The 14,122-nt window shown below is 38.9% G+C and overlaps 1 protein-coding gene across 2 annotated transcripts in view; it reads right to left on the minus strand.

The window, feature by feature from the left end:
* Positions 1–6,610: 6,610 nt before the first annotated feature.
* Positions 6,611–14,122, minus strand: part of LOC115235642 (terminal nucleotidyltransferase 5C) — a 136,217-nt gene continuing 128,705 nt past the window's right edge. For both annotated transcript variants that reach the window (XM_029807548.1, XM_029807549.1), the window contains exon 2: positions 6,611–13,989. In XM_029807548.1, coding sequence (XP_029663408.1) covers positions 12,610–13,989 — 1,380 coding nt within the window. In that variant the 3' untranslated portion in view covers positions 6,611–12,609. The remainder of the gene's footprint in view (positions 13,990–14,122) is intronic.

The raw sequence follows: 14,122 nt of genomic DNA on the forward strand, positions 1-14,122 counted from the left end.
GCGCGCGCGCAGCACGGGAGAAACAAGTTTAATTACACGCTACCGTAACGGGTTATGATAAAACGGGATTTCGTTTTCGAATACCGGTTTAGAAGCCGATTTATCTCATACAAACTACTAGTCTCTCACAGATGTGCGTGCAAAGAGAGACCGCGAAAGTTGCGCGGACTCGCGCGACCGAAAAAAAAAAAAAAAAGAAAATGAAAACGATAAATGCATAACTTAATCGCGCGACTGATCGGGGCCGAAAGTGGCCGTGACCAATCGAGCGGAAAGCGCTGATTAGAACGGATTCCCTTAATTTTTGCCTTGACAAATCGAAGAAATTGCGTAATAATGTATCGCGTCATGATTTATTGGACTTTTATATTTCCACGCGAAATTTATTCGAGAAGTATGATTCACGCATTCTAGATTCACCGGATATTACGTAGAGATATTGCAAACTGAATAGAAAAAAAAAAAAAAATAGTTGTTATTTCTATGTGTCCGGCGTATTAGTAGCGATGTAAAGTTATTTAATCCTTCCGCTGTCAACATCCTATACTTACCGAACGATTTTTACAGCTAAAGAATTTTCGAGAGAGATTCCAATATCAATTTCAGTTATGCATTCTAATATGAATTGTCATAAATATATTCAGATATATTCTACATATTAATATACGTAATCGTAAAAATTATATTCTATGATTATCACGCACTTTTTCACCTAGGAATAAAAAGTTTCTTTACATAATTGAATTCAATGTTGTTTCAAAGAATTTTCGCCAAATCAATATTTATCATCAATATATAATTCTTCGATTCTAAAATTTATTTGTTAAAACATTGTGGCTAATTAAACGCGGCAAATGATTGCTGAAATAAAATTCATTCAATTGGTGAGAAAAAATTATTATATCATCTACTCCTACATTTAATATGATTTAAATATTTGCTGAAATTATGCAATCTGAAATATTAACCATCTGATAGATTTAGGGACAAAAATGATATTGTTCTTTGGCTTTTATATACAATATGATCAGAAATAAAAACACTTGATATATCCCTCGAGAAAAATATTACACATACAAAGGTACAGGAAAAAATATGAAGATGGAGTATAAATAATACGTGGGTTTATATTCTCGGTGTTTACATGATATTTATTTTCACTTTTTATAGGTATTCTTATAACATTTTTATATATGGGAATATATAATTCTGGGCAAGTCAGAAGAAATAAAAAAAGAAATTTACCAAATTGGCGCCCACTTGCACTCGGATATCGCACGAAATAGATAGCTCTCCCTCTCTCTCTCTCTCTCTCACTTGCTTTCTTTCACACTCTATCTCTCTCACTTTCATTAACTCCCCCTTTATTTTAAATTCTCCTTAAAATACAAAAACGGGTAATGTTAACGTTATATTATAATTATTATTACCAGTAAATCATTCGTTAACAGTAATCATCGTAAATTCCGTACGCGCGGTATGCGTGCGTCGTTGTTTTCCTTTTCGCGTGTGTATGTAGATACGTTGTGTTATGTTACATATATGTGTATGTGTGTGTGTCTATGTGTGTGCCGTTTACAATTTGTACGTGCTAGATGTGTGTCCACTACACGCACGCATATATGCGAATGTGTATACGCATGTGTGAACTTAGAATCGACCTTCATCGACCCGGTCATCGCGAGGAGAATACGAAGAGAGAAGAATGGCGAAAACCGATAATAAACGATTGATTGAGAAACGAAGAGGAACGTTCAAGTAAAAAGGATATCGCGGGACGGGAAAGGGAAAGCGCAAAGAAAAAAGAAGGAATGCACGGGCGATCCTCCTGGCTTTAACGATTTCGTGATCGCTCTAATCGATCGCCAGGTGTCCCGAGATAGAAATCTCGGGACCATCGAGAACGAGACGGACTTCCGGCATCGTTGATCCGGAACTTGGTACCACGCGAGGTCTTTCCGTTCTCTGCTGCGTCGAACTCGTCGAAGATCGTCGTCATCCGCAAATGACCAGTTTCCGGATTAAATCGTTGATGAGATTAGACCCGTCCATCGCGCGCGAAAGAAAACCGCGATCGATACACGTACCTTTATGACGGATTCCTGTTTAATTATCGAAAAAAGGAACGCGGCAGCGAGAGTGGCTACAGCAATATTTTCTCGCTATAATAGCGCTCTCTCTGTGTGTCGCACCATTATGATATTGCTATATTACTACAACTACAATATCGCGGCAAATGTGGGTTTGAACACGCAGGACCATAATGCGGTTACTATACTCATCCAGAGCCGCTAGTAATGGCTACTACAGCCATTAATCAGTGTAATAACTTAATTGTAATGGATGGTCGAAGGGATGAGATCTCTATCTTTCTCTCTCTCTAGTGCGTCGCGGATAAACATGAAATATTGCTGTCGCCGAAATTCCTCTTTATTCCATTCGTATCTCCAAATGTTAAGAGAATTACAAAAGCAATTTTTCGATAATCGCAGAATGTCGAGTAAATCAACGTCGATTCCTTGTGAGAAACAGTGTAACGATCCCGATTCGAAAAAAATCCACTGCATATTTGATGTAATAAGTATGGATAAAAAAAATTCGGTACAATAAATAGAAAGCGCGCAGCACGATAATTTTACATTAATATAGAAATAGAAATCGTACACAGTGTAACGTGTTGATTGAATTTCAGTTTATCATTCATCATTGTAACGTCGAGCAGAAACGACGAGAACGGGAAAGCCTGATAATTCTCGAGTCGATTGTTTCAGAGCGACCGGAAACAGCGTACATTTCCGGAAGAGGAAGAGGAGGATCGAGCCGTTTACTTCCTCGTTAGTGATGCCAGATCAAGAACGCACCATTTGTTCGATTCGTTTTTTATTAAAGAATCAGAAGTTAAAGAGAGAAGGTTGTCGTGCGCGCGCGCGTGTAAACATCCGAGAAAAAATTATTTTTTTTCATACAAGTTCGTTCTCTTCGCACTCGCTCGCTCTTTCCTTCCTTCTTGCGTATTCTTTATATTTTTTCTTTTTCTTTTTTTTTTTACTATTTTTTTAATTTTCTTGGTGAAAACTGTTTCCTTGGATCCGCCGCGAGAGATTTGATTTGGCTCGTACAAAATTAAGAGTTTAGAGTATCTGGCATCACCGAGGAACTATCGACGGAAAAATCTGATTTCTAATGTCGATGTTTACCGTCATAACGCGCGTTACATGCCTCTCATGCCACGTAACTTTTGTGTATAAATTGTTGGAATTCTCTGCAACAAGTATCACTCAAGTTTGGAATTGTTCGATAGAGTTATCTTCGATGATCTCGGTATCGTGTGATGCTTCTGAATTACATTTTTAGTCCGATTAAAAAAAGACTGAAAATATATCTCATTATTTACCAAAAAGCAAATGTAATCTATATTAAAGATCAAAGATAAAAAAAATATAATTGTAGGTACAGTTTTATCGAAATCCATTAGTATCAGAGTTAAACGCGATAACAATGACAGGAACAAGTTAATATTATGTATATTCATCTATGTATATAACCGTATGATTTTTGGGCAAAAAAAGTATTGATATTCATTAAAAATTAATTTTATTAACTGCATAAAAATTAATTGGATAAGTTTGTAAGTATCCTTAAAATCGCATCGAAAATGAAGGGATTAATTCTCTGACATTTCAAGATATAGAGTAATACTATCTATACTACTACTAATAATAATATTAATATTTTTGTAATACAGATATAGTTTCGAAGATATGAGCTCCTTGAAAAATTTTGCCTCTTACTGTATATTTATTAGAAAGAAAATCGTGCCCAAATAACATTAATATTTATCACTTTTATATATTAGATATAATTTTCTAGAAAATTAAATAATGCATCGGAATATTAATGCAAACAATGAAAATTTGGAAACACTATAATTTGACTATCTTGACCAGAACTATGTAATTATGTCATTGAAGAAAAAACTTCTTTTGTTGTTAATTAACATTTGTCATTGTTATTAATAAACTTGATGTTTATTATTAATAAACGCGCAACTCTTCACTATTTTGAAATCCTGCAAACAAATGAAATCATAGCAATGCTTTACGATCACTTTTATGGCACGACGTTTTGTCATGATTGACGCGTGATTATCGAGTTTGATCGAACGGGCATGAGAGGATCAAGTAACGCGAATCGATTATTAATCTTATTTGATAAGATCCACGCGAGCATTCAGGAAGCGTATAGTACAGAATATCTGACCTACCATCGATCTCAAACGTCAAACTTTAGAAAAACATGTGGAAACCGAGATAAAAAAAAAAGAACATTCGATCCTAAAACATATTCACTAGTATTGCGTGTAACAAGTACATCAGTTTAATTTATTAAAGATTAGTAAAAATGACTAATTATATATCTGTAAATTTATATTATTAATATATTTAAACGATTTTCAACCAATTACATTTGCTTGAAACAAAAGTTATTTCATATTGATCTTTTAAATCATTCGCGCAAGAACAGAACGAAATAAATGCTGAAATAGTCTTATTGGATAACAAATAACCAAATCTCGAATTATTCACAGTCTCTCGACTACCCGAATGCTCGCTGGAACAATTAGCGCGAGTGATTGAGTCGACCGGTAAAGGTACGCTCGCGCCGAACGTATTTTCCCGACAATTTGTAGTAGTAATTATCTAATTAGCTAGGCGTGCGACTCCGCGCTAAATAACGTACGCTATTATAACGGCTTGCTGGGGTTTCCATCCTGTTTTCAACTTGTCAAATTAAAGCATTTCATTCGCAAGGCAATCTCGATTCGTTCGCCGCTCGCGATGGCACTAATCGCTATTCACGGATCGTACCCTGATTCGCTAAATCCGCAATGATCGGCGCGCAAAATTACATATTATCAAATGACGTTATTTGATTATTTGCGGTTGGCAAGTCAGTTATTTTACAATTGTTTGCCAATCTGTCTTCGTTACAATCGATTGCAGAGCGGCGACGGTGTACAAGAAAAGAATGATTAGATTTATATATAGATAGATCTTTTCTTTTCTCGTAATTTAATATTCATATCTAATATTCATATCAACTCTTTGTCTCAACTCTTATTTTCTCTCTCTCTCTCTCACTTTTTGATTAGAGACCGATAGAATTTAATTTCCGTAAAATGTGTTTTCCTCTTATTATTTTACATCTTATATATAATCTAGCCACAAAAAATAGCGTTGCCTTTTTATTATACATATATTTTATACGAGTCTTATCGATTTTTCGCGGAGCGTCTGAATTCAGACGATCTTACAATCTGAGAAAGCAGAAAACTCCATATTGTAGCTTCTGATTAATGGACGAGGCAAGAATATTGTTAATTTCGAGGCCTTATTATATTATTATTATGATTATTATTATTATTATTCACCTGTCGCGAATCCAGTCAAGTCGACGTCGCTGTTCCAAAGCTTAATTACTAATTCGTATTTTATCTTTAATCCCGAATCTAATGTTATGAAAATCAACAGCAATTTTAATTTCTCGTATTATTTGTGATTTTCGTAGCTTTTCAATTTTTTTATTTGTTTAATCTAGAGGTATCTATATTTACTTACAATATATATATTTATGTATCTATCTCTCCAATGATAACTCTAATACACAGTCATAGACTAATTATGTACAATCACAACCAATTTAAAAAATATTTCGAAGCTTTTTATTTTGAGATCGCTTCATAGTAGACCGAATTTATCGGTCCTATCGAACACCATTCTTTTTTGCCAAATTAAATTATTTTAATTTTTATCCTTCCCTTTATTATTCAATGATTTGAGTTTCATCCAAGCGACGTCGATTCGAAAGATCCTCGAGTACGTATGTATATGTATGCGAGCGTATATATGCGCGATTTCCGCGTTTGGACGCACATCACCGGGATTATCCTAAAGACGCAAAAGGGTTCGCGCAATTCTCTCTCTCTCTCTCTCTCTCTCTCTCTTTTCCAGCCGTAATATAAACAAGGCAACATGTTTACCTTGGTACGAGGATGCGTGTGGGCACACACGCAAGGTGTACACGCCGTGCGCGCACGCACGCGCGCACGCATGCGCGCACACACACACACACACACACACGCATGACGAGCAAGTCCAGCGGCGAGTTAAGTCTCACGCGCAATGACGTTATATAATATGAGTGAAATTAGAAAATGTTGAGGAAGGCAAAGTTAATCGAAACAATCGCGATTTCCTTCGATTGTTTCGGGGCTTCCTTGTTTCTATCAGAACAACAAGTTTGCTCAAAGCTATTCTTAACTCGACTCTGGACGTATAGTTTTACATATACATAGTTTTACATTTTTACATCTTTTTTTTTTTCTATCAACGTGTACGTGAAATATGTATGTACATATATATGTCCGTCTCTATTTTCTCCCTGTCTCATTCTATCGTTTCTAGTCCCTGACATCCTCTAATTATGCATTCTTCTCCTTCGCCCGCTCGCGCGTAGTAGGACTTACTAAAGGATTAAAAATCGTATAACGGGTAATCTAGTAAACACTAAAGACGATAGTAGCATTCTTTAAATACACTTCTTCTTTCTGCGGCTGTGCTATTTTCCTTTAATTACCATGTAATTACGTTATAGCGTTCCATTAAGGCAATACATATATTAATAGAGAGATAAATTCATTAGTGTATGTCGCATTTCCTGTAGTAAAATATATAACAGCAATGTATAACGTGGACGTGTGTGTCCTCTCCATACCTTTCAAGAGATATATATGTATATATATTATAGTACACATAATTACATATCGACAGTGGATTTTAAAAGCGCTTGGTGAAAAATTGACTGTCTCGATCGACAACAAAAAACAATCGTAATGAGAGAAACTATTAACAGAAGGTAGATTTTAAGAGATTGAAGGACTCGACTTCTTCACCATGTCCGATTCACAGGATTCGAGAAATCAATCACGCAAATGAAATAATCGTTGAGGCTTGTATTCTAAGAAAAACCAACATTCCATTTTGCAGACTGGATCTAAATTAATATTTTATTTATGCTACTATTTTTAGAACAAGCATGATTTTATATTGTTTTTTTTTTTTTATAAATTTTGCAAATTTCTCTTAAAGTTTACAAAGAGTTTATAACTTTTATACATATATGTATATTTTTTCCCTCTCACAATTCATATTTTAAATCTATTTTAAGAATACACGCCTCGGTTATGATTAATGTTTCAATGTAAGAGCACTGTGTAATTTGCTCAAAAATGATTGAAAAGAGAAAACGTCAAGAGCCTTCATCTCACTCCGCGTTTTGCGTCTCGCATATATGGATTTTAATACGAGTTCTATATTGTGCGTTTATACGTCCGCGCGTGAATATGCGTGCGACATTCCTGGCTTGATTCTTATTTGCGTCTTGTTGATTTCGCGACGATCGGCACGCCTGTGTGCGCCGTATGAAAATATATTTACGTCTTTATGTTTCTCCTAAATACTATGACAATGCTGTCGATGCGATATTTTCTCTCCTTTTTTTCTCTCCCTTAATAATATGCAGCCTGAAGATCGCGGCACTGCCCTTAATATTATTATTATGTAACTGACGAGAATTATAATATATCTTACATTCCTATATGCGCATAATATGTATCAACTTTCATTTATCTCTGTACATGTATTAATTTACCTTTACATTTGACACAACGTACGAATTTATTAAAATATTACCGATATAAAAACAAGAAAAAAATTGATTCACATTTCTCGTACCCATTCTTCTTTTCCTCTTCGCTAATACGTTAAATTTTGAATAATGCACAATTTAATAACAGATTAGTTTTTGATTAACTGCAAGCTTGTCGAGGTTCTCGCGCACACATAGAGAACTAATAATGTATTTATTAATTTACGCTCCATATTATCTTTATTACCGTAGATATGATCACACATATTGGATGGTCTATACAAGTTGCAGTTAGTGTTCGTTTATCACTGAATCGTAATCAACGCGTCCTTGATAATGGCAGATAACCCTGAGACTTATCGCAGACGCGATTATAATTATTGCAAATTGGCATGTGTGTATTTCGGCTATCCGTCTAAATTTCTTCTTCGCAAATGCACATTGAAATCAATACATAAATACAATTAACACAAAACATTAACAAAGAAAAGAATGTGTTCTTCCTATATTCTAAATCTCGAATTTAAATTTAGACACATACACACGGCAAACACACGCGAATAATAATTGCCGAATTTCTCGCTCCTCTTTTTTAACATGTGAAACGGTTAAGTAAATAAATCACATATAAAAACAACACACGAATCAACAAAATTTAAATAACACATTAGTGCTAAAATATGATGCTGATACTGATTTTGAAGTTTCGGTTACTATCAGCCTTGCTTCTTACTACCACCTTGAATATTCTGCGAGCTAGTTGTGGTTTGTAACTATAATTCTTTCATCAGCTTCTATCTACTGCGTTTTTTGTTTTCTTTTTCCTAACAATACATTAACTTTCGGTTGCCACGAAACCAATGTACACACGTAGCAGATGACGGTATAAAAATCTTTTTACGTGATGTTAAGTCGAAATTTTGAAACAAGTCACCTATTTATTATACATCATTATTTGTTACACGTAAAACAAATATGGTTTGAAAGAAGGAAATAGTTTAGACAAGGGAATATTCGCTAAACATTATTCGCAAGTTTGTTCACGTCGCTATTTAAGAGCGATGGAAAGCGATGAGGAAGAAAGCAGAATGCGCTCGACGAATTCGCTACACCTTTTTACAGACAGCGGAAGGTTTAATTCTGACAACGGTCGACTCATCTCGGACTCATCGTGGATTAATTCCTCGACCGTTGAGCGCCGCGAGTGGCTCGGATGTGACGTAAAAGAGGAGACACGGTACGACGTTAATTTGCATTAAAGACCGTTATTAAAAGAGCTCGCTTGTAGGAGGCATTCATGATACGAAATCGCTAGTCACTGCGTAAATATCCTCCATCACGAGACACATCGGACCGCCAGTAACAAGTGTTTTCTTTTCATCAAAATATAATGAGATATAATAAATACAAATAATAAATGTACAAACGATCTGATCATATATATATATATATATATAACAATGATATTTCTACTATATATTCATCAATTTTTTTCCCCTCGTTCTACGTTACGCAGCATCCTACTTACATGTAGGATTTCGTCAAACTTTAGAATCGAGCCACAACACGGCGTATTAAATAATACGACAGCAATTTGCAACACCCCCACATCGATTGACGAAGGAAAGTTCCACCGTGCTAGAAGGATGCTTATCTCAAAAAATTCACGTTTGCGGAAAACCTTGGCGAGACGAGGCAAGGCGAGGCGGGGCAACGGTCGCGAAGCGCGGAATAGGTCGTCGCGGTGCGATCGAGCGTCAGCGGCCTCGATACGAGGCGTCCAGGAAAAGGGAGAAGGGACACGACGGTGGGACCCGGTGGTGGTAGTAGAGCGATAGGCGATAGAGGCACTCCGGCTGCGCCGGCGGCTGGATCTCCTTAGCATTAACACGCGATATACCTGAAAAACCAGTTTGCGGGCTTTTTATTAGGCCTTTACTTTCGCTCGCGAATTGAAAGTAAGAGTGAGCGAGCGAGGCAAACGAGGCCTGTTAGCGAGCGAGCTAACTAACGGGGTCACCAGTCGATACGGATACGCACGGAGGACACACGGGTGGGTACGCGCGGGTGTACGAGAGAAAGAGAAGGATTGGGGAGGAGAGAAAGAGAGGGTGAGAGAAAGAAAAAAAAAAAAAGAAGATAGAAATTCGTATGTAAGGGGTGTACACATGGTGGGCTGCATGTGTATATGTATATCCGTGTATACATATAGCCGCTTACACGCATATATCGGACAGACTCGAGCGCGACGTCGGCCTTCGTGTATGTATAACGTGCGTATACACACGCGGATATGCGTGAGCGCCCGGTTGAACCGTGCTCGAGACGTGCTCGGGCTCTATTAAATATTTACGATGTCTCATTAAAGAACGTTATGCAAACTGTTGCCCCGCGAAAGATCGGGCCCGTTAACGTCCAATGAATCGGCCGTTTTTCCAGGATATTAACGCGTTCGCGTCGTCTCTCTTCGATAATGCTCTAAGAAAATGATCTTCTCGAAAGTCACTCTTTATCTTTATACACGAATCGTGTCTCCGCTCAACGTATATACAGGGTAATTCCGAGTGATTCCGCCTCTTCGCTTCTATCTCGTACTCTCATCCGTCTCAATTCCCCTCCACCCCTCATGTCTTCTCTTCCTCCGAGATCATTGTCGTCATCATTCTTTTCTTTGTCTTATTTTGAACGACGCGCGCCGACGAGTTTCAGGCTGCAAAATCGTGTAAAACAGCATGGGATCTAAAGTTACTTTTCTGTATGCCGGATATCGTTAATAACTACAGTTTTTTTTTTTCAACGATAAATAATGCACGAGTAAATAAAGTGCTTTAAAAAAGATGTGACAGACACGGCAAATTTTTTTAAATAGGAGAGAACCAAAGTCTTTACGCTTACATGCGTATATAGATGTGGAATGAAACTATCATGTGAGCTACGCGATTGTGCGATTGTCGAGACAATGGTATGATAATGACGGATTTCAGAATGTATAAGGATACATTAACAATATTGAATATTGATTTTTGTTCTTGGGTTACTGCCACAAAGTACTTGAAATGTGTTTTATTCGCATACTTTTAAATTATTTAAATGTTTCCTGCTGTAATATAACGCAACTTTCAAATTATTTTGTAAGCTTCTGTAGAGATTACGCAATTATATTAAATTTTATAGAGAAAGAGAGACTTATAATCATCTCTCCTATTAAAAAGCGATTGCAGCCACATTTTTCTTGAAACGCCATCTTTTACTACTCATACAGTATTTATCGTCAAAGAAAAGCACGGTTGTGGTCAGACACGTCCAGTATACGTAGATATGCGAATGCACGCGTCTGTATGTGTATGTATGTGTGTATATGTACGATCGCCCGCGTTCTCGCAGAAATGAGAGAAAGAACGGCTCGCGTTTCCTTCTCGATCTGCGTGCACTCTCTGCTCGTCCTTTCTCTCTCTCTCTCTCTCTCTCTCTCTTCGGCGCACTCCGGTCGTGCCGCCGCTACATCTTCTCGAATTTAAATCTTATCACGTTATACACAGTATCTAAATGAAATGTGTTCACAGCCACACATTAATTATTTATACATAGAGATTTATACATATATCTGTATATTTAAATATATTTATATTTATATATATATATTTCTCCGTAGCCACACAAAAACCTTCCCACCGTTCTATTCCCTCCTCGTCTTTTCTATTCTCGCTCTGCTGATTATTCGGCATGCGATCGGTTCTGCGAGAGAAATGAAACAAAGTAAGAAAAAAAAAAGAGAAAAGAAAAATTGAAACAGAGGAGGCAGGGACGCTCGAATCGTAAATTGTAAAATCCTCATTTTTTTCGACTCTTCTTTTTCCTCCCTGTTTGTACAAAGTATCATGACATCTTCTCGCATCTTCCGGTTTTCTTTCAGCTTCTTCTCTAACACGGCGTCGTCCAGAATCCGCGTGGTACAAAGTCGACGTCCTTTCTGTCGACAACGATCGTTCTGGGACAATGCCGACATCTGTTCACTCAAAAATCGCGCTTCATCAATGTAAAACGGCACTCGTTCTGCTAATCTGAAGCCGTCTTGCCTTCTTGTTATGCTTCTTTTGTCCACTTTTAGTGCATCGGAGGAACGTTTTTTTTTTTCCGTCGCGTCTTCCTAATCCTCTCCGAACGTCTCCCGATCTGCCTTTTTTTTCTTTTTATTTTTAGGCACAACACATTGTTTCCAGAGTCTTTTATAGTCTTTTAATTGTAACGCCGCAATCGCGTAGCCGGCACCAGCGTTTGGTCCCAACCTCGCTGCAGCATTTGCCACTGAGAGTGTTTACAAGTGCCTAGAAAAGTAGCACTCGCGACGGAAGGCCGGAGACTCGCGATGAAGAAGCTCCGCATCACCTTGCCTATCATCGACGATATTATACATCCGCCGTCCGCGAACACGCTGCCTTCTCGATCCACTGTTTCGTTGTTCCTGCATCTGTCAATGATCATCCTCGGCGCTAAAGATTTCTATATCACTCCGTATCTAAAGCTTGCATCACTCCAACATCCATCCGATGAATGTCAACTGAGGAGGTTAGATTCTTTGACGTTAGAGTGATCGATATAGTCTTCCTCGTCCTCCACATTCAAGGGATCTTCGAAAGAATCATAAGCGCAACAGAGATCTTCGGGTTCTTTGAGAGGACAGCAAAGACCATAAGTGCAAAGGTAATAAATCCCGCACTCGTATTTCTGATACCAACCATGATTGTAGAAATTGAGGTGGTTGGGCTCATTAACGCCGCAACAATCGGGGACGATTTTGCTCGTCGTGGTAGTAGTAGTAGTGGTGGTGGTAGTAGTGGCGATAGCAATGGCGGTAGTAGTGGCAGCGTCTACAGATACGGCGTTATCGTCGATGCCGTCGCATCACGACGAACACGCCATCCAGTTGCAAGTGCATGTGTAGCACGCCGTCGTGGGTATCACGGGCGCGTAGTAATAACCGTTGGCATAAACATAGGTGGCAGGCGGACCCTGCGGCGCTTGTTGATGACTCGTTAATCGCTGCTGTTGCTCCTGGCAGAGCACCTGATAAGCAAGGTTCTGGATCAGGGAGAGCGTCTGCCGTCGCTCGTGGCCCATCAGACACACGGTCGATTCCTCGACAACGCTGTGCAGCAGCATCAGGTACTGGTACTTGAGAGCCTCCTCTTCGGGTCCGACAAAGTGATTCCACAAGTAGTTTTCAAGCTTAGAGCGCTGTTGTCCTATATCCGGGAAGTCGATAAAGAATCTCGAACACATATAACGTTCGAGGGTCTTGATGTAATCCGGCTGTGACGGTTTATACATCTTCACCAACAGGTTGCAGTACTTGAGCAGACCGCCGCCGCGTATCTCTTCGGGATGCCTCGTCGAAATAAGCTTCTTGTGCAGATGGTAGAGCGCCTCCTGGAAATCACCGTAGACGGATTCACCCACCACGGTCGGGTAAAAGTTCTCGGCGATCGGCAGCTTGCTGCATTCGTAAAACAGCAACAGAGAGTCGAGAACAATCTGGAAGGAATCGACGGAAAACTCAAACTGTCGCCTCATCGAGTCGACAAACTTGAGCTCGACATTCCGATGACCCCGGGAGTTGCCGAGGGAGATCAAAGACCATCGGTCACCATCGTTGTTCACCTTCACCATCTTGCTCACGTAGGCCTCCTTTAGGCTGCACGTGGTGATGCGTTTGCGGCTCACGCCTTCCGGCAGCAAGTCGAACAGGGAGCCGAGCACCGCGGCCTTGACCTTGTCGTAGTTACGGCCGCTAGACAATTCGACCGCGAAGATAAGGTCCAGGTCGTTATAGGGCTGGGATTCGGTGGCCAGCACGTGAGAGGCGGCACCGCCGTTCAACCGGATATCGCGTACCCTCATGCCGGCGCCCCCGTTGCTCGGATCGGTCTCTAGCTTGCTGCGCACCACCGTCACGAGATCCCTCAATCGCACTTCCAAAGTAGGGAAGTTTCCTCGACCGTGAATGCTGACGACTTCGTTCATCACGTCGTTTAGACGACGGACCTGCTCGAAGCTCAGCACCGCCAATCTCTGCTGAGGATCTGGGCAATCAGTGGCATTGTTGTTGCTATTGTTATTGTTATTATTGTGGGTATTGTTGTTGTTATTAGTGTTATTATTGTTGGTCTCGTTATTAACATCTCCATTGCTAAGGCCGTTGGTCTTACTGCCGTTCACTTGGCAGAGCGACTCCATCATAGCGACCCGACGCTGGCGTTCCTCGCCGATCTCCAGAGAGCCACACTGCAACAATTACAAAAAAAAACAAGATTTTTATAGAATTCTTCCTTGCAAACAATCACTCAATTATATAAATATATTATTAAAAATATAAATATATATTAAATATATATAAATAAGCTTTCAAAATAATTGT

The sequence above is a fragment of the Formica exsecta genome, unplaced genomic scaffold (assembly GCF_003651465.1).
Source record: "Formica exsecta isolate Colony F162 unplaced genomic scaffold, ASM365146v1 scaffold229, whole genome shotgun sequence".
Classification (NCBI taxonomy): domain Eukaryota; kingdom Metazoa; phylum Arthropoda; class Insecta; order Hymenoptera; family Formicidae; genus Formica; species Formica exsecta.